The 24,099-nt window shown below is 44.1% G+C and overlaps 4 protein-coding genes across 4 annotated transcripts in view; 1 reads left to right on the top strand and 3 right to left on the bottom strand.

Moving 5' to 3' along the window:
* LOC125764720 (V-type proton ATPase subunit B) overlaps positions 1 to 427 on the bottom strand; it is a 5,344-nt gene extending 4,917 nt beyond the window's left edge. Inside the window, exons 1-2 of the mRNA XM_049429268.1 lie at positions 293 to 427; positions 66 to 218 (exon numbers count right to left, since the gene is read on the bottom strand). Coding sequence (XP_049285225.1) covers positions 66 to 162 — 97 coding nt within the window. The 5' untranslated portion in view covers positions 163 to 218; positions 293 to 427. The remainder of the gene's footprint in view (positions 1 to 65; positions 219 to 292) is intronic.
* Positions 428 to 810: 383 nt separating this feature from the next.
* Positions 811 to 5,117, bottom strand: LOC125764676 (Alstrom syndrome protein 1 homolog a-like). Its single transcript, XM_049429143.1, has 2 exons — positions 1,097 to 5,117; positions 811 to 1,019 (listed from the first exon to the last, which is right to left on the bottom strand). The coding sequence occupies exons 1-2, from the start codon at positions 4,577 to 4,579 to the stop codon at positions 951 to 953; spliced, it is 3,552 nt and encodes a 1,183-aa protein (XP_049285100.1). The 5' UTR covers positions 4,580 to 5,117; the 3' UTR covers positions 811 to 950.
* A 350-nt stretch (positions 5,118 to 5,467) lies between these two features.
* Positions 5,468 to 17,647, top strand: LOC125764731 (uncharacterized). The gene is made up of 5 exons (XM_049429294.1): positions 5,468 to 7,371; positions 12,966 to 13,081; positions 16,267 to 17,077; positions 17,145 to 17,262; positions 17,346 to 17,647. Exons 1-5 carry the CDS (start codon positions 7,287 to 7,289, stop codon positions 17,401 to 17,403), a joined length of 1,188 nt encoding a protein of 395 aa, XP_049285251.1. The 5' UTR covers positions 5,468 to 7,286; the 3' UTR covers positions 17,404 to 17,647.
* Positions 17,648 to 18,101: 454 nt separating this feature from the next.
* LOC125764641 (uncharacterized) lies at positions 18,102 to 20,124 on the bottom strand (the record flags this gene model as incomplete). The annotated part of the gene is made up of 1 exon (XM_049429076.1): positions 18,102 to 20,124. A coding segment is annotated over one exon (1,455 nt), but the record flags the coding sequence as incomplete, so codon positions are not given.
* Positions 20,125 to 24,099: the final 3,975 nt, after the last annotated feature.

The following is a 24,099-nucleotide window of genomic DNA, read 5'->3' as shown; positions in this document are numbered from 1 at the left end:
TTTTCTTGTTCTTCCAGCGGAAAAAAGCTGATCGTCCATGGCCCATGGAAGTTAACTGAACTTACTCAATCGTGGCTGGGAGATGAAATCACGCGAAACCGCCAGAACGTGCTCCTTGTGGGCCTGGTGGGCCGACAGGGTTTTATTGTACATCGTCGACATCGTTGCTCCTTCGCCGTATAGCTTGTGCTGCTTCCGATTAGCTATATACGCTGCTGCTACTGGGGAAAAGGGAAATTCGGAACCGCCTAGTTAAGATTGGGACACCGGTATGAGATGGCCAACGATTTACCTTCTAAGACCACTGATCAGGTTCAGTCGTAGCACGGAAAGTTTAATGCGAACGAGATGAACGACGGCGACGAACACGAATGCGATTGGGATTTTTTTATGGATTCTGTCATGTGATGAAGAAAAGCAAAGACCGTACAACGCAGGTCTGTCCATTTACGTCACATTGACAGTTAGGTTCACAAAAATACGTGCCGCGAAAGGAATGAAATTTAAAATACGAGTTTTGTAATAGGAATTACATTGTATTTAGTTATTACTATCGATTATTCTCATATAAATTATAAAACTTTCACAACAATCGATCCCAATTCCAAACAGTCAGACAGCACAGCTACCGAAGATGCGCACTGCACGATGGGTGATTAGACGGACATATTTTCTTTTTGTAAATTCACATTTCATAAAATTACAATCTTATCAGTTAAAATTTCAAATTAAAAATGCATTAGCGTTACATAAAATGTTCAAATTTGTGAATCGCTGCAAAGTAATATAATTATAAAACAGCTATTACCGGTTAACTTAAACACCAAGCAAACGATTCTTGTTTTTTATACCTTTATTTGCATAACCTCGAATGTGCAATTATAGTAAAAAGAAACTTAAAAATAAAAATTGTTGTAACGGCTTCTCCTGGTCGATTACACTCCTCTTGGCTAGTCCTGAATTACACGAACACTGTTCGATAGGTCAACTTGCCCTTTTAGCACTTTTCGCTGAAGGTTCTGCAAAAGATTTAAAGTGAATTTAGATCATGCAAATTTTTACGACTTCATAAACCCATTTCTCCGAAATTCCTTACCTTGTTGTACACATCTTTAAGAATGCGATTTTTGCGCTTTAAATTGTTGATCCGCTCGACTTCCTTCTTCCGTTGCACTTCCGGCAATTTGCGAACCTGCCGGCGAGTATTCTCCCGGATCGCACGTGTCGAGGCAAACACACGTCGCTGGCTCAACGGTGGCGGTGGCAGCTTGCTTCTTCCCTGTGCGGTCGTTTTTCGCAACGAGTCATCGGAGGTAAGCAGCAACAGTCGTTGCCGTTGCTGATTCCGTTTGCTGCGTAGCTTGTTCAGCTCGCTTATACACTGGCGTCGTTCCTCGATCCGGTTCAAGGTGGCGGGACACGATCGCCGAAACTGTTCTCGCAGTGTGAGCATTTTTTCAGACTCATTATCCTTCCCATTCTCGGGTTCGCTTTCGGTAGCACTTTCGGAAGATAACGATGATGGCTGGGATGATGACTTGTGACCCTTCCGGTCCACCGTTGTGCCTGCGAAGGTAATAACGTACGCTATGGATGATGGTTTCGTTTGCGCCTGTTTATCCTGACGTCCGCCGTTGATAATTTCTGTTCGCCGTGGAACGTTCTGCCTCTCAAAGCCATGATCTACCCGTTTCTGGTCACGCTGGCCACAAGAACAATTACATTCGATCACCCCAGCCATGTTTCTGCCGACAGTCGATGGAACCTGTACGGACGTTGTTACGGAGGTGGGTTTCTTTTTCGCTTCCCCAAAAATCGGTTTGGTGCGCAGGATAGAATCCGTTGTCTGTGTTCCCGCCGTGCGTCCTTTTGCTGTCGGTTGCGGTGAAGGCATTCTCGACTTGATATCGTAATGGTGCGTCGTAGTAGTGTTTGTCAGTGTCGTCACTACCGGTATCGATATTGAATCGGAGGATATGAATTCCGGCGAAGGAATGGTATTATTAGAGGACGATATTGCTCGGCAATCAGTGCCAGTTGCTTTCGACAGCTTGTTTAACGCATATCTATCCTTTCGGAATGCATGGTTTTCCTTCTCATGCGGATGGTGTCTTCTATCGCCACTTCGATGGCCACCGCTACTGTACGGTCGGGTGTAAATGTGATTCTGTTCCTCGAACGCTCTGCGTGTACGAACCTGATCGTAATTCTCTACAAATTTGTCCTTTTTCTGCTTAATAAATGTGGGAATGCTCACGTCCGACGGAGTCGATGTGAGTGCGGTGGGCGTTTCAAGCTTGGAACGATTTTTGATCACCTTCGCCATGTGGTAGTGCGAATTCCAAGCCGAACTACTATCCTTGGAGCTGCTGTCAGCCGACATTGGTTCGTGTACCGATGTGTACACCGTTCCACTGCGTTCACTGGGTAGTGGTTTTGGAATGGGCGGCGCAGGAACCATATCTTTCACCGGCAATGTTGGCTCCGACATAGCAGCAGTGCCTACATTGAGCAGAAGCATTTTCTTCACCAGCAACTGTTCGATCTCTCGATCGATTTTGGCAAGCTGTGGATCGTTGGCACGTTCTTCGTTCAGTTGCCGCAGCTGACGAAAGTTTTCATATTCCACTTCCGAGTGTGTCATGGGTCGAAGATACTCCTGCATAGCTTTACGCACGCGCCGATCTCGTGGCTCCGGAGCGGACATCTTTCGGGGAAGGTTTTCTTTTGCCGTTCCGGCTGATACGGGCTGCGAGGAAACGGTACGATGGGACGAATTTTCCAGGGAAACGATGCCTGGAGAGGAACTTTGTTGTAGTTCATTTTTCCCTTCATTCGATTCGGAAGATGACGCTTGTACTGATCCTTCCGATACGCCTTCGCTTTCAGCAATCGTTGCCGGATCTTTCGTCTCTTCAATGACCTCTTCTACCATGCCCACACTTCGATCAAGTTGAGCACCTCCATTACCGACCTCCGAGTCGTCCTTCTCGGTGCAAGGACTCACATCGTCGTACACGTTGCTCTCCTCCTTTGGCATCGCCCTCGAACAGCCACCTTCATCGTGCTTCTCCATCCGCTTCCTAACAGCCTGCCCGTAGTCATGTAGCAACTGTTGCCGCGTCCTCCTTTTCGGATCGTGCCGGGACAGCTTTCGAAATATTTTATCGATCAAACTTTCCTTCACACCTGTTGGCATGCTGTTCAGCTCACAAATCGAATTGTATAGCGTTAGTCCGAGCTTTACCTCATCGTCAAACGAAGGCCGCATTGCACGCTTACTGGAACTGGCCTCATTAGCCGTGGACGAGGAAGTGTTCGATGATGTATGCACCGGCGTAGAAACGGAAGCAGCTACGGATGGGGTGTTATTTTCCGTTTCCGGTACCGAGGGTGAAAAGAATTCGAAACTTTCCGCCGCATCTACCGAGGCCATCGTGTAGCTGTCGGTTGTTCCGATTGCTTTGTCCTGCCGATTGTACAGTTCATCGTTTCGTCGCGATACCTGTATGCCTCGTGATTCTCTTCCGCGCGTATGAAGCGACGTTTGGGCAGATTTTGCTTCCTCCCGAGCTTCACTCTGTTGCACTGGTAGTGGTGGTTGTAGTTTTGGCGTGCTCTGTGCATCCGGTTTGGTTCGCATGATCGATGTATCCTCTCCTGGACGCACAGCTTTCCTCTCCTTTTCATCCTTCTGCCGTACGACGATGACGCTCCGATCGAACGTTAATCCTTTACGGGCAAAGTATCGCTGAAGGCAACGCTTTTCCGTTTCGTTCAGATCGGCTGCACCACAGAATTGTAAACGCTCACTCGAATCATACCCAATGTCACCTAACGAATCCCACTCCAGTTTCTGCTTGTTCGATGCAATACTACTGACAGGCGACAGATCTTTCGTACTGTCCAGCGGTTCCTCCACGTTTCCGGGAATGTGCGCTTTCACTACTGGCCGAATGGGATAATCTTCTGAGGCCGCCGTTTGGGTGCTATTCTCATGCACGACGATCCGTGGCGAAACTTGCTTCATCACCGACTGTACCTGTGGAAGCGGGTCCGGTTGGGTGTACGTAATCGGTGCAACTGTCCCCGAAGTCGGTACACCCAACGTAATAGTCGGTGGCGGAGGAAGATTAATTTCAATAACCGACTCAAGATTAAAGTTAAAGTTTCTTCCACTCTTGTGTTCCACTTTTGTTTCCCTAACTGTTACGCCCTTTCCATCCGCCGAACCACCAGCATCAGGGCCTGCTTTGTCGGGTGATTTGTTCGCTACCGATTTGGCACTTTCTGCAGACGCATTGCGAAGCGATTTTTCACTCTCCTCCAGCTGTTGCTGTTCCGCTTTTTTTCGTAACGTGGACAAATTTTCCATCGATTTCCCAAGGCCAGATCGATCGCAAGCGGAACGGCATGCACGACGCTGTAATTCATCCAAACACGGAAGACTTCCATCACTGGAGGAACGCGTTGCGTTCGACATTCGTCGCAAACGTAAATACTTTTCCAGGTCCCTGTTGCGACCATGCTCCATGTAGTAATGCATGATTAAATCCGTAACACGGTCACTTTGCGACATGTTTACACTGCTGTGCACGGCTGTGCGGATCGAACAGAAACGAATTGAATGCTAAAGATTTGTACCAAATCACCAACCAAACTGCATCACTGGTGTTTTGTGGCGCGCTTGAAAAATTCCGTTAGGAATTCAGTTGACGACTGTTGACAGCTTGCAGAAAGAAAACAAAACATAGCAACGGGGAGCGTGAACTGTGGTCGCCCTAAGGACATCTTGGAGTTGAAAACGATATGAAAAAGAATCAAATAATATCCTCTTCACAATCGATTTATTAGTAGGAGCTTTAAAAAATAGTTCAATTTTATGTATCTTTAATAAATTAAACAAAGGAAATGATTTTCTAATCTACATTGACCACAATTATTTGACCGTGTACTAAAACTGCTGCCATCTATCGGATAGTAGCGCAACTATGATAAACGGTTGGAAGACCTTTTTTGTTCAACGCATTTCAAATTGTTCAGCAAAAGGATAGAAAATAAGACTTTCTGAAACGAACTATCGTAAAATTACCTTTGAGAATAGTACCAACTAAGAACAATAGATATAAGTTGAGATTAGAACGATGGAAGAATAAATTGGTGATCAAATTTGTAATGAAGTTCAAAATGCTTCAAAATAGCAACTTTAACTCCTTTATTTATGTTTTGTTAGTAACATTACCTTAAGTTATCCCTCAAGCCACCAATTAAATAAAATACGCATTTTATTTTCATTCCTAATTACACAAAAAACAACACATCGCACACCAATCTGGAGTGCATGTTGGCACTCCAAGAACTGTAAATGATGTGCACGTGTGTGTGTGCGTAAATTGACGCACTTGTAGTGGTACGATCGTGCTCTAAACGCGTGTGAAAACAAACGTCAAAGAAGAAGCGCTTTGTTGTTTCTTGTTTGTTTTTCTATTCATCAGCCAGCACGCATAGAGGACAGCGCATGAGAGTGAACTAAAAGGAAGCATAAAATCGCATCTTCACGTTGATGAATCTCTCCAACACACAAACACACATTCGCTGCAGCATATTCCTTGGCACCGTTTGTGAGGCAATCGTGTTGCAGAACATACAATTGCAAACCCAGATGTTGAACGAGAACAACACACGAAACAACCCCGCCAGGTGTGAATGAGTGCGAAGGAGTGAATAAATAATCTCACAACGATCCGCACAAGTTTTATGATCACGATCAGTTCATCAGCATCATCGTCGGTGTACTGCCCGCTACGAAAGTTTAGAAGCATACGAACGTTCCGTACCGTAAGTGGTCGGTGTGTGAAAAGATTTCACCTCCCTCGTACCGTTGTTTGCAGAAGTCAGCAGACATTTGCGCGGTGTGCAACTGCAAGAGTGTCGATCGGAAGAAAAAAAAGGTGCAACGTGTCGTGCGTGCACACATCAGCGCGATCGTTTGTGGTGTTGGAAAAAGCAAAAGCAGGTCGCCTCAGACAACACAGCAAAGACATCATCATTTGCACACGGCAGCAGACGGCATTGGACCACCACGCAACAGCAGCAGCAGCAGCAGCAACAATTGTTTCATTTTATCGGACCAAACTTATCAGTTTGTTATATCGCGACGGGGTTTGAACACACCAGAACACCAGTAAACCGATACGGGAAGCACCTTCTACCCGATACCGTGGCAAACGAGAGATTAACCTGAGTAGACGGTGTGCGTGTGTCTGTGCACGGACGTCGTGTCCTACCCGCCGAACATACGCATCGACGACATTCGTCATCCGTTTGCGGTGGTGTACGGTGGTAAGCATTAAACCCATCTCACGGGGTACAACATTACGATCAGTAAGTGATTCGAGGCCAGTGCGAGCAGTCAGTCACTGTACGCGTACTGAAACAACCCCCCCAGCAGAAAAAAAACGCAGGGGTAGTAGTATATTCAGTCACCCCCACGAGTGTGAAGTGAATCTACCGTCGTGAGTGCGTGTTTTGTTGCTTTTTTTCCAACCCTCCGTCGAGTGAGTGTTGTGTGTCACGGTGAATCAACCCTATTGCGTGCATTGGGCTATAGTGTACAGTAAACGAGGAAATGATAGTAGACAGCTGTCAGTGATCACCACGGCAACCAGTGTATCGTGGTAACAACGGCAACCAGCACGTTTGGAACGCAGCATAAAAACGCGTGTCTACAATCGCAACTAAGCCAGATTAATCATTTCCGTGAAATTGTTCAAGGGTCAACATACATTGCCTGCAGACGACCGTACATACTGAACGAGTTCAACAAGTTTGCAAATATTTCGTGCACGGGAACCGCTCGAACCTCTGGAATGAAAAAGTGAAATTGCACGTTGTGCATGCCCAGCAGCGCATTTGCTGTTGGTGGTGTTGGTGGTGAAAACAAAAAAGGGCCCCGCATACGCACCTCAAAACATACACCACATACACGCACACACTGACGGACATACCCGCGATCGTGCAGTTTAGCTGTGTAGCCGCATAGCAATAGTTGGTGTGGTATCAAACGCGCGAAGCGCAACAAAACAGAGAAAAAAAGAAAACAGCATCAAAACCTGTCTCGCGGCTGGGCCGGAAACCTTGGCACAGCACCGAAACACCCATACAACCGTGGTGGAACGCAACGTCCACGGGCATAAAGCGCGATTCATCATTCAGCCCCCTCCCTACGTTTTCCGCTTACAAAAACCGTCCTAACGCGTCTTTAGACACTTAACCGCGGCCTCAGCATGTTGAAGAACAAAGCTACCGAGGAAAAGGTTGACACACTGCTGTCGAAGAGTCAAATACCGATCATCGATCTCGCACACTGTGGTAAGTAGTGGGCAGCAAACAATTAACTCTCGAAGCAAAACAAACCTTTCTTACGTCTAATGCTGCACGCATTAAACCCTCCTTGCGCGATGCGTGATGGGTTATCTATTTTTGAATATTATTTTCCTTCTAAATTATAGTATGAGTTACGTTCTGGATGATGTGATTTTTCCATTCCTCCTATGTCTCAGTCCGGTCGAATCATCGCTAGTGACAAGACGTGCGGTCAGTTTCAGAAACGGTCCGTGTGTCAGTAACGGACCCGGTTACTCGGTACGATGCGAGTGATGGAAAGGCCGCAACCCCTGCGTTGCCAATGAATTATAACTCGATTGGCACTAACCTGCAGTTCACCCCGGTTTCCAGGGTTTTTTTCTTGTGCGATGCGAGATCCTACCTGCCGTCCCGTTCTGGCGCACGCGGATCATTGTACCGTGGCGAGGATCGTGAACGGAGAAAGGTCGTCCCGAGATGGGCCACAGCATCCACAGCGTGTAACGCAGACAAAGCTAAACGAACGTTCATTGCGATGACGATCGCAAGCAAAATGAATCACGATGCATCGCGAATACAGTTCATTGCCGAACGATCGAGCGTGCGGGTTCGTCTTGCCGCTGATCAACGGTTTGGTTGGCATTCGCGCAAATTGACAAATGCTTTAATCGTAGCACGATCTTTCCCAGTCCTATTGCCCACGCTATTAAACGATCGCGGTTATGTAAAGTTCCGGACAATTGAAGCAACAACAAAAAAGTCGTTTAGGAAACTCGACACAAACAGACAAGACAAGGTGTACAGGGGGAATTTGTTGCATTGTGCTGTCATTCCGTTGTCGGATGATCGACGATCAATAGGAGGACGGAAGCTGTACTGTATGCAGATGGAGAAGAGAAGAAAAAATATTTCAAATGATCAGTATTTTTTTTGTACTAAAACAAAAAATCACAATCCATTCAAGTGGTAAATCCAACTATATTTTCTAGTGTTTGTACAACAACCACATCAATCTTGTGTAGGGAAATCCATAAAAAATAGTAAGGGGTTCACTAATAAAAATAGAATCGCTTTACTGTGCCCTATCTAGACTAAACAATCGTTTAGTTTTTAATGCGATTTTGCGCTGACATAACAAACCGGGAGGAGATTTTTTTTCCTCTACGTTTGTGCAATTTGTATCGAGTAGATGTGTGGTGGAGTAGCTATCTGCTGGTACGATTACTCATCTCATTACTCACCCAAGGGGAACATATGTTACAGCGCGACATTGGGCGGTAGCTTGGTCAGGGGTTTCTTCGAAAAACAAAAAGCAATAATCATAAGTGTTTAAACAGAGCACAGATGAAACACACACTTTATTATCAGTGTTCAGCCTGTTCTGTCTAATGGATGGTAATATATGATTTGAATTACCCATAACTGTATGGCGAGCTGTTGCAAATGGGACATTAGTGTCTGTTCGGCCCATGCACCGCGATCCGCTGATTGGTCATACATGAAGTCATGCAGTCAAGATGACGGCACACGAGAGGTATGAATTTTATTTTTACCTTTAATTTGCTGCAATTCCATTGCCAAAGCCGTTTTAAAACGTCCACCTTGATTGAATGATCACGATCGTTCCACCAGCTAATCACTAACACATGAAGATGTTTTCATTATTTAAAGGTTTTTTTTGTATTATTTTTTTATTTTGTTCTACTACCTTGAAGTGGTTCCCGTATGGTCCCCCATTCCAGTTCTCTAATTGGAGGGCGCTAAAAGAAAATTGTCACATATACGGCAATCGGTTTTGTTTGGCCGTCGTTGTGAGGAAAGGGTGTTGCGGTGTATTTAGACTAGATATTTTCGTGTCCCAATCATTTGGGCTAATAAACGCCTCGTTTGCGTCTATACCGCGGTTCCATTTTGCTTATTTTGTATCCGGCACGGTTCGACGTCTGTATGTTTATTTACATTTATTTCGAACATCGTGAGATTGTTGTATTTTAACGAAAGATTATGTTGCGTTGCGTTGTGATGTTGACAACTCTATAACAATTATGGCGTGAAAAAGTCTAATAAGCCAGAAATGTTTAAGAAATGACTTAAATAAGTCGATTTACATCCAATAAGAAGAGGAAGAAAGTATTTTTAGGACTTTTTTTTAATTTCGTGCCTATTGGAATATCGCAATTACTTTAAATTTTTCATGTTGTTTGCTGTCAATGAACAACTTTTTTTTTTTTGAAAATAAAAGTATTTTTAATGACACTTACAAAAGCATCCCCGCAGATCTACAAAAACTGACCATTACCCCATGTTGAGGTGGAGTGCCACGAGTCCGACTCCGACACTGTGTTTATCATATCGCGTCCATTAAAAATCAATATTCTCAAGTGGTCCTTTGTGGGGTGCTTTCTTTTATGCTCGCCATAAAATCGGGGATTTCCCTCACCACATTCGCCCCCCCCCCCATTCCTGTGTGTGTGGCACATTGACTGTTTGTTGTTTTTTTTATCACACAAATAAAGTTGACGATTATCGATGAAAATGGAAACAAAATCAAAAAAAACCACACGTTCGCTCCTTCGTACCGCCTGCATTGCTGCAAATCGGCGGCTTTTGGGGCAGATTTTGCGATGCGATTTTATTGCTTTATGGAGCTAACCAAAGTCCCACTCGTCGAATACGAACCCATCCATAAATCATTCATTTCTCACTGGCCACTTGGTTCTTTTTTTCCAGAATTACCAAGGGCCTCTACATACTTGATCTCTCTTTGTAATATCCTCACATAAAAAAGAGAAAACAAACAAAAATCCGCAACAGGTATTAACAACCAACGAACAGGTTAGTTAGGTTTGTTGCTTATCTGGAGACTTTGCTAAAAATAAATCCAACCCAAACACGCTTCCCGCTGATGATTGTGGTGCGGCATTTATCAGATAGAGCTGACAGCGACTCACTTTCCTTTGCATATTTTGTTTTGTGTACGTTTTACATCACCCCGTTATCAACAAAACCACCGAGAAACTGAGACAAAACTAGTGCGCTTCACCCTAAAGAGGCGTACATTCCTCTCGATTTCTTTGCGACGGCGATAAGAATCTAATCCCGCCGGTTGTTGGGTTTTGTGAGGAGCCTTGGTGAAGGTTACAGTGTGTTGTAGTTTCCCCTCGTACGAACTTTGTCTTTTGCGAGGAGCGACAAATAAACTATCAATTTGATTCCTGTGAACAATTATCTTTGAAGTTCTACGCGAATCGGATGTAATAAATTAGTGTTTTACGTGTTATCTAAATGTGGGTTTATTTTCCAAGCTCAATTCTATCATAAAATTGCACCGCATTTGTAACCGCACCAAAGACAAGGGCGTAGTAGTAGATAAGCGTCGCGAATTCGCCGAGATGTTGATTCACCCGATGATGGATGCGATAAAAAGTGCTGCAGTTCACAATGATGATGATGATGATCATGGTGGCCCAGATAATTGGAGTTCCATTCCCAGCTAGAACTTTGAAACTCCTTACCAATCATCCTTGCATCCTTACAAATAAGCCACCGGAGGTCACGAATCGACGAATTACTGCGTACAGCTATTTACTACCATTCCGGCATCATCATCAGTAACGAACCGAACCAAAAAGATGGGAAACCGAAATCGTGATAGGAAAGAAATATTAATCATTCTCTCCGTTAAATTCTTCCCGCCCAAGTTGACCTTCTTTTTCCGGCACGGTGGATTTGATCTTGTTTTTTTTTTTTAATATCCTTCCTCAGTTTTGCTTTATTTGTTAAAGCAACGCACGACTCTGCAGACGGCTTTTAATGGAGTAGTAAAAAATTGTGCATGAAATGCGATTTTTCTTCTCACCGCTCTTTATTAACCTTCCCAATATTGGTCAGCAAGCGACAACTTGTCGTAAATTATTTGCGGTTTGTTTTCCCCGAGCATGACTCCCTGCCAACATTCAGCTTGTGATCTCCCACCCGATCTCGATTATGGTGTTATGCCACCACATCTGCTTTGGTGGAGATGAAAAAAAGGAAGACTCAAATCTTATCAAGGATAGCATAAAAAAGGACAGAAAGAGACTCCATTTTCGTCTTAATTTTCACTCCCTCTCCTCATACAAACAAAGGTCAATGCCGCAAATCTGTCCGATGTAATCGTGTTGAAATGATTTTTGCTTTTTAAAGACACATTTTATTTCACTCGCTCTGGTTCTTCCTTATCTTTCACCACCTTCCCACCATCGCCAAGTTGTTGCCCTTTTTTCTTATCAATTCGTCGTACCGCCGAGCTACCGAGTTCTCGCACAGTTTTTTATGGTTCGTTTTGCCGCTATTTCCGCTTCCGGCGGAAATGGGGAGAAGAGCGAATTGAAATTTAAAACTCAGTACCATATTGCCGCCACACTGTGTGTGTGTTTCTGTGTTCGGCCATTTAATGTCAATGATCATTCAAAAGCCACAAGAAGCAACGAGCATGTCAACGTGTCACCCAGTTCCGCTGCGATGCTGATGAAAAGTGCTCCCGTTGATAATAACACGTCCACTTGGGTTTTTCTTTCCTTTTTGCTTCATAACATGCGAGAATTAAATTTCTTTCATAGCAGCAGAAAGTGAAGATACTAAACGCACCCCGATCTTCGGATGTTTGATGACAGGGTCGTAAACATTTGAATGAGAAGTTGACGAAAGTAGCTTTGGGAAGGTAAAAAGAAATGTTGATATAAGCTTTGATGATGGAGAGAAGAAAGGTGAATAATCCTACCATTGGGAAAACTTTAGCATCTTTCGGTACTTTGAAGAATGTAGAAATGCAAAAGTAGAATCCTGAGGCATCCCAGTTCCCACGCGTCTACCAGATTTGTGAGGTTACCTATTCATTTATTTACTTATTTTTAGCATTAATACGAATAAGTAACGTTCATGGAATTGACATGTAGACATGTACGTCCGGATTATCTAACCGAGAGCTCCCTGGGACGAACTTCTCATACAAATATTCTATAGTCCTTTCGTAGAATTAAATTGAAAGTAAAAATCCAGATATCTCACATCATAAACAGGTTTCTTTTTCAACTAACATGTCTAACGAACTTTCAAATTACCCAAGAAACCGTAATTCTTATTTTAATCTCAAAAATGGCGATCTCTGCTGATCACGTTCGCACTGATGACTAAACCATTATTAATGCATACCGTGATTATTGTTCTTTACACGGGCAGCATTCCGATACTGGTCCGCGCTTCGAGCTCCAAACTAAATTAATATATGCTCCACACGAACTCCACTCCAGCATACAGCTCAGTGGCGTAGTTTGTCAGATCGATCTCCAGCTCCTAATTGTATCTCGTCGCATCGTGTCGAGCTAAGATTATTGTAATTAAAGCAAGAATTCTAAATTCCATTTATCTCACCACCCCGTCCCCAATCTATTATCACACTCGCGCACACTTCTCGTCCATTCTAGCTTCAAAGTGTCTCCCCTGCAATCGTAAAGATTGTCCCACCGGGGGAGCAATGCTGTAATCCGTACTCGAGAGTACTGTTCACACTTCTAACCTCTCCATTTGTTTTGTTTGTTTCGTTTTATTGCATCCGGCAGGTACGGAGGAATGTCCAATCCGGTCGGTAGTGAATCGTGTCGGACATCAGCTCCACAAAGCGCTCAGCGAAAAAGGCATTGCATTGCTGGTTAATCATGGCATCTCGGAAGATAAGGTAAGCGAGCAAAGCGAACGAGAATGATGTTTTAAATGTTAAAGTTTTCAAGAAGAATAACAAAGACATTAGATGTATGAAAGAAGATAATTATATTGAAAAAAAAAGTTTGTTTTTAGCTGAAGAATGACGACAACAATGAATACCTGTCACGAGTCATTGTTGTTTTACGTATGTTCCACACCACCGACTGTCCTTGCAACTCCAGGTGGATTACACGTCTAGCAGAAGAGCCCTGACGTACACGCAGGAAACATACAGCAACACGTGATCGTGACATATACGATAAGAAGCACAACGTCTAGTTGCGTTCGTACCTTCAGCGTCCAGCACAGAAAAGAACTCAAAACAAAAATCAACCACCTTGACTGTTGTCTATCAAGACTTAGCGCGTGGCCGTAAGCTTTTCCAGCTTAAATCGTCGCCCTTTGGACGTTCGGGATCGCTTCCGGTATCTTAATCCAACCGACTTCGGAAGGATTACCTTAACAAAAAACTGCGCATTATCTTTGCCCAGGTACCTTTTGCGTACGGCAAAATTGCGATTGACGTCTGTGTCTTCAATTAACACAAATTTCCGTACGAACGCTAACCATCGGGTATCACCCGGTGTACTACCATTCCCACGTCCCGTAACGCCCCGTAACGCATAACAGCACCGTTAATAGAAAATACGCGCCACAGACATTCGTTCGCTTTTGTTTGGTCTTTTTCCAACCGTAGTTGCGTGGATGGTGGCGTTCTTTCTGGACATCTACTGCCAGGAGTAAAATTTCGAAAACAACACACAATAAAGCGCGCCTTTCGCGAATAACTCCCGCAATAACCCTCATGGTTGGGGTGTTCTGTTTGTAAACAGTTCGTCGCGTACGATGTCCGACCGGCATGGGAAATCCGGCTTCCGGATGAAGTGCGCAACGGCCGAAGACGGACGATCATAATTCATCCTAACGACAACTTTACCGTTTGCGAAGGGATTCATCGTCGTCGGCACACGGTGTGTGCTTCGGTGCGCTTTTATAATGCAACCCGGTCGTGTCCTTCGCTGGCCTTAGAAAAGGGGAACGGTGGGTTGAGAATGGGGGGAGTGTCTTGTTCAGGGTTTTGTTTATGCGCCACCGGTCTAGACGATAAATACCCCCTTGGCTGTTGCAGTCTACCGAGCGTCTGGAATGGTAGTACCCGAAAAAGTCTCCGTTGCGTCGTCACAGGTTGTGATTCTGAAATCACTTTCTTTATTTGTTTGTACTTCAATAACTGACGACTAACGGGGTTGGGTGTGGCATGGGACCAGTGGGAGAAACTTATCCATCATGAATGATGCGGCTGATCATTTGCCATGAAGGTGTAACATTCACCGGAAGATAATGATCGAATTTTAAGCGATAATGATTTTTTTTAGATATTTCCTCCACTTGGAATGTCTGGGTAGTAGCTTTAGTTTGACTCATCAACCAAAGGAAGGCTATTGTACGATAAATGCATAACAATCCAGAGAGCTTTAGGTGGAAAATTTTTGTTCGCATCATGACGACATAAAGGGAGAAGAGGATAAAATGTGTCAAATCGCTAAGAACCAATTAATTCGTTTCGTGCAAACATGCAACAAATAGAACAACGAACGCGTAGGTACAATTATCCTTTGAACCATTTTATAGTCAGCAATTAACTGTTGCCACAACAGTACGGAGGAAATTAAAATCGTTTTCGTTTCCTCTGGTCGCTCTTGGCTGTTGTGTTCCGCTATCAGCTTTGATCTCGTTGTGTATATGGAGGACTATTTAGAATTTCCCGCTTATTACTTACTGCCATCGACTTGTTCCGACATAATGACTTTGTGGTTTTAAAACTCCCGGAGGCATGTGCCGTGTAGACACCAACGCGACTACAGAATTGAGCATTCTGTTCACCTTACTCGCAGGTTCACCAAATTGCGATCGATTTAAACCCGAAACGTAACCTTAAACTTCACTTCCTGCTGATGGGCAGTCATAGCAGACAACTGCGTAGAAGTGTTTCCTATCCCTCTCTATCAGTTTACTGATTTCATCATGTTTTCCTCCCCCAAAAACAAGGGTGACCAATTCCTGTGCGGGACTTTTTAACGATAAAGCTCGTCGCATTTATTGACGCGAGATGCGTCATACTCTGCACCCCATTCTGTATCGACTTCCGCGGTTCCCCATGATTACCGGGAGTGGAAAATTTTAATTTCAAAACATTCCACCAACATTGCCATAATCTCAGCCGATTCCGTACCTCATGTCGGAACAAACTTGCTGTGCCTGTACGATACTCATCGTACACCTTTCCTTAATGGTCTCGTTACACGAAACGAGCGGTACCGGATGAAGGACACATAAGAAAATCATCCCAAGTGCAACAGCAAGAAGGTGATCGAACACGTGGTACAAACGACGCAACATTTTTACAACAACTCACCCTCCGTGTGTCGGTCGGTGATCTTAAATCTAGCCGGCGGATAGGATCTTTACTAAACAAGCAGATGTTTGGAACAAAAGCACAAATTAAAGCTATTTGTTCGTCAACAAGCTAGAAGCTTGACACACCGGCTAGGAGAACTTAGTATTGAGTGACTGGCGTCACTGAAGTTCATCTAAAATGCGTGTCATTTTCTCGTGAGTAAATGATGAACGATAAACCATCGCCGGGGACAACTACCGTCGGATGTAATCATTGTCTGGTGACACTCGCGCGAACCCACGGCCAAACTTTACCTTTTTTTTACGATCGTCCAAATTGTACCGGGAATTAGTATCGCAAACAAGTAAACGATTGTCAATATAACCGCGTGACGGCAAATTTGCCAAATGGGAAACTTTTGGGCAATAATAGTACGGACAAGGGGTTACCTATGTGTCCTCACTTTTTTTTTTGTGTGCCATGGAAACGGTTGTTTAACGATCTTATCGTAAGGGCCATAGTTGGTTCAGTTTTATTTTTGTGCTTTTACTTCATTTGAGGGTGCGTTGTTGTTAGTGAGTTGGAAGATTTAAATACTGCGCCGGGCCCGATGGGCCGAACGTTTGATGAGTTTATTGAACCGAACAAGTTTTAGGATCGATAATAAGCGAAAGTTTTTGTTTTTATTTTGTCTACCTTAAAATGTGACATTCTCATTCATTTCTCTTTTGTTTTTTATCACCTTTTTTTCGGCACCACAGATGAAACAACTTTATGGACATTTGGACGATTTTTGTAAACTTTCGGATGACACGAAGGAAACCTACCAGCGCAAAGGTGAAACGAACCATGGCTATATTAAACCGGGCCAGGAACGGTTCGATGGTAAATCGAAAGATTTACGCCATACGTTCAACATCTGCACACTGAAGCCGGAGGGTGGGCCGCTGCCGGACGAACCACTGCCCGGCTTCCGGGAACATGTGTCCGATCTGGCGACCGATTTCAAGCGCCTTTCGGCACTGCTGCTACAGGCACTCGCTGTCGGTATGGAGCTACCGTACGGGTACTTTCTCGAGAAGCACCGTCACATTCTCGATGGCGAGGGTGAAAATCAGTCCACATTCCGGCTGCTCTACTATCCGCCGCTAATAGAAGACGATGGCAAGAACGAGCTGTTGCGCGGTACGTGCAAGTACAGCCAGCAGCGCTGCACAAAGGACGAGATCGATCTGTCCCTGCCCGAAGACTACCGTGCGAAGATGCGCGAACAGCAGGAACAGGAAGAGCAGGAACTGCAACAAGTGACCCGGTGTGGGGCACACTGCGATTACGGCACGTTTACACTGTTAGCACAGGACTCGGAGGGTGGCCTGGAGGTGAAACTGCCCGGTACGGATCGGTGGAAACGGGTCGGCCATCTACCGGGTGCCATCTTAATCAATGCCGGCGAGCTGCTGTCGACGTGGACGGGTGAAAAGATCACTGCACTGCAGCACCGTGTGATCATTCCGCAGGAGGAAACGATCCGTACCCGGGGCCGTCATTCGTTGGCATTTTTCGTCCATCCTGGTAAGTGGGCTTTAGCATACTTTTAGTTATTGAACGTTCGATTAACGACGCCTCTTGATGTTTACAGACAACTGCATCTCGATTACACCGATCGATCTGCCTACCTCCAGCTCATCAAATTCACTCGATTCGGATGAGAAAAAAACCAAAGGACGAAAAAAATCCTTCAAAACGGCCAAGTCTAAGTGAGTATACGCCCTGCAACACTTGTAAAGCGTGATCCGTTACACCTAATAACGCTCTCTCTCTGTCTCTCCGTCCGTTACAGAATCTACAATGCGTACCAGCACGTGCAAAGACGCTTTAAGGAAACGTACGCATCGTAGCGTATTTTATGATTGTTTGCAGCAAACAGCAAACGAGTAGCTTAGAAACCGTCTACTTAATACGGATTCATCGACCCGCATACGACGGACAGCGAAAAAGCGTTCATCGGGTGCTGTATTTATGAGACTTAGCCACAATTTATTCCACCATTTCTTCTTCCATCCTAATTGGTGTACTCCGTTTTTTTTTTAACGAATTAATATAAAACAACATGATACAAACCGTGTACGTGTTCCGCTCTTAGCCGTCGTGTTTTCTTTCCTTTTCTGTTCGCTTGTCCGTGAAGTGAGTTATATCATAACGACTCTCGTGAGCGCAATATATTTCATTCAGTTAGAACCGACCTAATGTCATTTCGTACGCAATTAAATCATCCCGTTTTAAGGGTTCATTCATAAAGTGTTTTGCCGGTTTGTCGATGGAGTCTGAACCGAAGCTTGTCTGATGGACAAAACCTACGCACTGGTGGACACATATAGTCCAACGCTAAGTACGGTGTACAGTACAGTGAGGAAGACTATCAAAAGAAAAGACGTCAGACGCTGTGTAGAAACTTTGGTGCGTGCTGAGATAGTAGATAAACGGATGGACGTCAATTTGATGGCACAAATGATTTGTTTGGGGGGAAACACAGCCCGTTCGGTTTCCGGAAGTTTCATGCAATTGTTGGGCGTGAATCGACGTGGAATGAAACCATAAAAATGGCTTTATGAAGTTCCTCCGTTGTTCTAGTCCCTGTTGCGAAAGTGTGCGCAATCACAATAAGCATGATAATGATCACAAAACAGAAGCCGGAGTGAAGTTCCTTTTTGCAAAGTGTCAGTCAGTGTCCATTTCTCAAGCAATACTTACAACCAATATCAACCATATCAATCTTATGAACCTCCATCGTGATAGTTTGAGTTTTTATTTTTTGGATAAATTTTACACATAAAATTTTCACCACCACTCCATTCTACTGATCTTGTATGTGTTGTGTATAAATAGTTTCAAATGTACAGCTTGTGTAGAATACTTGGTATCCACTGTTCGCTTCGCGTCCTGCGGCGTCCATCCCCGAAATTCCCCTAACAAGTCCACTTGCACAGCAATTGCACACAAAAGTAAAGCCATTCGACGTTTAGAACGCCCTTCCAATAGTGTAAATGCACAAATATCCGTTTACCAAAAGCAGTTTGTAACTGCCGTTCCATTCTGTTCCTCCATTACGCTAATTCTAATTCCTTTCCTGTCTACCTACCCCAACATTCCCACGCTTCAGAGAGCTATATATCACATTCCATTGAACCAACGGCTATGCACGCCGTAGGTGTTTCCTTTCCGTTTCGTTCTTCCTGCGAACGTTGCATTTCTGTGTGGCCGATCTGTTCGCTATTGTTAGCACCAGCTCCATCGGTATGGTTGTCTTGATCGGTGGAATCAAGATCAACCGAACCGCTGGTCACTATTACCACGACCGCCGTTGCTGTAGCTGCTGTGGTAGCCGTCGCAAGTGCGGCGGTGGCAGCTTTCAGCAGCGATATTCGATTATTGTCATTGCTTCGGTGCTGCTGTTCATCGTCCAACGGTGCTGTTGGATCCTCGACGGATTCCTCCTCGGTGGTGCTGATGGCAGTGAGATGGCCGTGACCTACATATCCACCACGGTAGTGGTGAAAATCTAACCTTGCCCGATACGACTGACGCGAACCGCTAAACCTAACCCTATCCTTAAACCTATGGAAACCGTTACTGTTTGGCAGTGGTTGCTGTTGCTGACGAGGACTACAATTGTTGCTGCTTGTGTTACTAGTTACGTTTTCACCGACAGCTTCTTCTTCTTCCACAATGTTAATACCATTTTCGAGCACCGGTACGATCGTTGTATCATCTGCATATTGGTTTGAATCTGCGGAACATGACTTTCCCACCATCGGTACGGTTCGAATCGATATGATACTGCTGTGACGTCTTAACGAACCTTGACTTGGGCGCCACTCGTCACTAACAGGCGGGTGCTGAAACTGTACCGTCGGTCGCCGAATGCTATTCCCATTCTCCTCTCGCTGAATTTTCCGCTGACTTGAGCCGGTACCGTGCGAGCTGCTGAGATTCGTCGAACCGGTATGGAACGTACCGCCACCTTTGCGAGCCCCACTCGAAATACTGTCCGATCGTACGATCTTCCCGCAGCCGAGCAGCTGCAGGAACCCGTTGCGAAACTTCGACGACATCAGGTTGTACAGGATCGGATTGATGGCCGAGTTCATGTACAGCATGATGCGGCAGAAGTACAGCAGAATGTAGAACCGCTCGATGCCGACCGAAACGATTGCCTCGCTCGGCACAATAATGATCCACAGCGTAAGTGCCCGGAATGGAAGCAAACAGACGAAGAAGCTTACCACCACCGCTCCGAGCATGAAGATTACCTGCTTGCGATACTTGTACACATTGCCACGATTGCCGTTGGACGCACTGGACATGATAATGCTCGGATTGTCCATCAGGTTCTTCGCTATTACCGAGTACAGTACGACCAGTATCAGGAGCGGGATGATGAAGAATAGCACGATGCTGCCGACGAAGAAGGATGCCGGCCAGAAGCTATCCACTGGTGATAGGCAGGCGGCCACCATGTTGCCATCAATGTACTCCACGTACTCGTACGATGAGATCATCAAGATTGGACTGGACAGGCACCATCCGGTGGTGGAGAGAATGAAGAAAGCAAACGGAAATTAATCAAACTTGTAAAACACCGGTTCTGTTGGGTGAAAATGTCAAATATTTTAATTTGCTTTTTTTGGTAAATGTTTCTTTCGGGAGCAATTTTCTCACAAGACGTGCTTATGGAATGTGTTGAAAATGGATTCGGTTTTTCTACTCACTTACCTGTATTTGATTTTTATTTCTCCCTCCGATAAATGATGCTAATTTACTCTTACCTTAAAATTCCTTTTAACTAACTGCAGTGTTATTTAGGTATAAAACATTATTCGTGCATTTATTATACAAAGAATATTGCAACTAGTGAGTTGAACAGTAATAAATATCTACATAAAATATTGCAATTGTACTCCACAATTATTTCGTTGGGGAGGCCTTTTCTTGGCTATAAGTACTCTTCGACCACCAACTATATGAAGTGTACTTATGTTATGTTACCTTATAAAAAAGCTGGCTTACGTTCGAAAGACACACAACCAAAAAGAAAGATTTTTCTCTGTCCTGAAAACATCACTCCCACGTTGACATATGCCGCACCAAGCCAGGGATTTGTTTCCTAATGGTTTCTTCCGCGTAAAACTACCTTCATTTAATCAAGACAGCTACTGTTTCTTCGATAATGATAAAGTTTCTAATCTCTTGTTCTACAGCAACTAAGACGATCACCGTACAAAACCCATTGCCTAAACCCCCCGGAGAAGTAACGCACCCTAACGGACGTTACGATTTGTAGCTCATCCCCTATATTTGGCCGCTTTGAAACTTTTAACGTACGCTCATCTCCGCCGGAGCGCCGGAGGAACCAAGGGACCGCAACAGCCGTTAAATTAATTTCACACAAAAAGCGGCAGATTCAATTAATTCATCCCAATGATGGTGGACGGACTGAACGTTGGTTCTACGAAGGTTCCACAACAAACACCAAGGAAGGAAAAGCCAAAAGCCATCCGGTGTGGTGCTCGGGTTTTTTGTTTTGTTGCTTCAATTGAACCATCCAACGGAACACAGGGATCTCATTCGTGTCGTGTCGGGAAATTTGAACTGAAACGAACCCTAAGTGAACGTGATGCGATTGTGCAAGCAGCTTCATGGAAGTACTTGTTAATTTTGGACGAGTCGTTTGTTGAAGAGTTGGACAATTATTTTACCAAACGTTTGTGAAAGGTTTCACTTGCTGTCTGTTCCTGTGCGAAGTGTGTCGAAACACCTCCTTACAAATACAATTTACGTTTGTATTAAATAAAAGCATGTCTACCTTTTGGGAGAGATCGTAAATAAAACTGAAACCTTCCAAGAACTATTAACCCGAATGAGTCGGTTAATTTAACGATTTTTCAACGAAAAATCTGTGCAAGAAAAATATTTTATTCAAGTGAAACGAAATCTGTTGCTCTAAAAATACTCCTTTTTTCGTACAGTAAAGTAAAACAAATTAACTGCCCAATGTTATTACACCAATCGAATCGACATATTCGATCGACTTCAGCTAGATATTAATGCGACACGGCACCATCACTTCTTAGCTAAGAAAGGCAACCATATTATTTGGTCATTTAGTCGTCCACTGCTGTCTTAACCTTCATCGCCTAGACATGATAATGTATTCATTTGCCATTTCCTACGAATGTTTCTCGGCAACAGACGCGGCATCCTTTTGCGTCTTCATCGTCTACGTACTTGCTCATTAGAACGCAACGTCGTCCCGCTTTCGTACGGATGTCGTACGGATCTTTTTAATGCAGGTTATATGTATGCTACAAGACGATGTTGGGGACACTCCCACCGGCACGCAACCCACATCGTGCGTTAATTCCGTCGCAATGGTCGATGACGGGATTGATAAAAGTCAAGCATTGTAGCCCCGGTTCCAATGTGGAAATTCCCGAAAAAGTTTGCCACTCCGGGAAAGCTACTGGATTCTGGCGTTCTTCTATTTTGCTCGATACGCCCGGGCATCGCTTTACGGTTGGCGATAGACTGAAAGCAGCCAACAAACCGTTCCAGGGCAAGAAAAAAAAACAAAAAAAAATCATTCCGATGGCGTCTGTGAAAAACGAGCAAGAAAATGAAAACAACTTTTCATCACCAAGCCAAATGGTGGGAAAATAAACTTTCTAATCTCTACACCGGGGAAAGTTTGTTGGTGAAATCGTGCCTTTACAGCGATTGTTGTTGAGACCGAGTTTTGGAAAACAAAACTTGAAAAATAAAAAAAGGAAACTTTTCGCACACGTATACCAGTTGCGAAAAGGCAGTTTTATCAACTGCCTCGGGCGATGTATTGCTGCACATTGTTCCCGTTAAGCGGTACGCGGTACGTATCAGCTTTTCCAACGGTTTACACAATTGCACGTGAGTATTTTATCGTTGAAACTTTTTGCGTTAGAAATTGTCTCGCCTATTCAATTGCAAATGATATCGCTTGTAAAAGGCCGACTCTTAATAATGTGAGCTGAATAATTGAATTCTATTATGGTGATTATGGGTGTAGCTCTGACTGCCGCAGTGAAAGATTCGTTTGACACCATGCATTAAAATAAAACATAACCAAGCAATGTCAACACTTTCTATTTCAAATAGTTTTGCAAAAACCCTCATTGTGTGTCACTTCACACATCACTTCACAGCTTTTCGTTCAAAAGCGTCCAAAACTATCACCAACCGCGCCACGTTCTGTCGCATTCGAAAGCACCACCAACCACCATGAGCTAGTTTTAGGTTTGAATAACTGCCATTTGCTTTTAAAATGCCTTCATTATTTGCATGCCTTTTAACGCAAAACTTTGCCTCCCCGAGAAAAGCTTCAGCCTAGCAGATAGTTCTGCAAAAAAAACCCAGAAATGGAGACGCATGGTGTTTTTCACATGGGAGGAAAATGTTCGGTTAGGCAATGGCCCCTTTTCGGTTCCATTTCAATTCAGGCACAAGGCATAGGAAGTGTACCAGAAGTGTCAACAGAAACTATAATATTTCATTCTCAGATGTTAGTAGTTCGTATGCCACGCGGGACAGTTACGGAAAGCCGCCATGCTTCCGCGCTACAGCTGAAGGGATGGTTCTGCAGTTAATCGTTCCGGTGTAAATGTGTGATACGATAAGAATGTTGTACAATGACACTATTGTCATGCTCACTACTTACCTCACTCAGTTGTTTCTGTCCGGCTGAAATGTGTAACCTTTGTACAGAATGATTTAGGATTTAGCTAAGAAATAGTTTCTACAACAATTCTACGCATCTTACCCACATCTTTTCCTTCATTCCATAAACACATTGGATTAATGCTAGAAATGATGCCATTTTATGTTTACTACTACATGCGCCATTACGGAACTTTATATTCTCATACTCATTCCGTTACTAAACATTTACTGAAAAGTGTCGAAAGTGGGTGACGGATGAATTACAAAGTGTTTACAAGATCATCATGGTGAGAAAACTACTTTATTATCTAACATCTAGTATGAAGAAAAATGATCATATGGAAAAACATGAAATTTTATTACTGAAATATTTACAACTACCAAACGAAAGAATATTTTTCATATTATTTAACTCTTTTTTTTACTACTCCCATTCATACGTCGTGAGAAAATCCAACGCACGTTGGCTAATTATAGGTTCATTCTTACAATTGATCCCACCTCATAATAGATTCACTTCGCCTAAACTCCCTGTACTGAATGGTTCGAACTCAAGCGTAAAATGATTTAAATTCGAAACCATGCTATTCAAATGAGCTGCCGAATGGCTCCAACTCCAAACTCCTACTACATAAAGCAACAAACCCAAACCTCCCTCTTTGACCGTTTGATATAGAATGCTTCAAACCACCCCCGGGGCGGGCAGGAATATCCAACAGTGTATCCAGCAGAAGGAAACTGTCAGCCACAGATACACTCCCGTAATAGATGGAACACTCTCGGATGAAGATAACTTTTTTCCTGTCTTTTTTTTGCCCCAAAAAAGCCTAACTTGCTGATGTTTT

Source organism: Anopheles funestus, chromosome 2RL (assembly GCF_943734845.2).
Source record: "Anopheles funestus chromosome 2RL, idAnoFuneDA-416_04, whole genome shotgun sequence".
Lineage (NCBI taxonomy): Eukaryota > Metazoa > Arthropoda > Insecta > Diptera > Culicidae > Anopheles > Anopheles funestus.
The sequence above is the reverse complement of the archived record's forward strand: the minus strand, read 5'-3'. Positions and strand labels throughout refer to the sequence as shown.

Coding starts and splice junctions, on each gene's coding strand:
- LOC125764676 (XM_049429143.1), bottom strand. CDS start 4,579: ATGTCGCAAAGTGACCGTGTTACGGATTTAATCATGCATTACTACATG. Junction 1,020..1,096: donor TTAAAGATGTGTACAACAAG/GTAAGGAATTTC, acceptor AATCTTTTGCAG/AACCTTCAGCGAAAAGTGCT.
- LOC125764731 (XM_049429294.1), top strand. CDS start 7,287: ATGTTGAAGAACAAAGCTACCGAGGAAAAGGTTGACACACTGCTGTCG. Junction 7,372..12,965: donor CATCGATCTCGCACACTGTG/GTAAGTAGTGGG, acceptor TGCATCCGGCAG/GTACGGAGGAATGTCCAATC. Junction 17,078..17,144: donor GGCATTTTTCGTCCATCCTG/GTAAGTGGGCTT, acceptor TGATGTTTACAG/ACAACTGCATCTCGATTACA.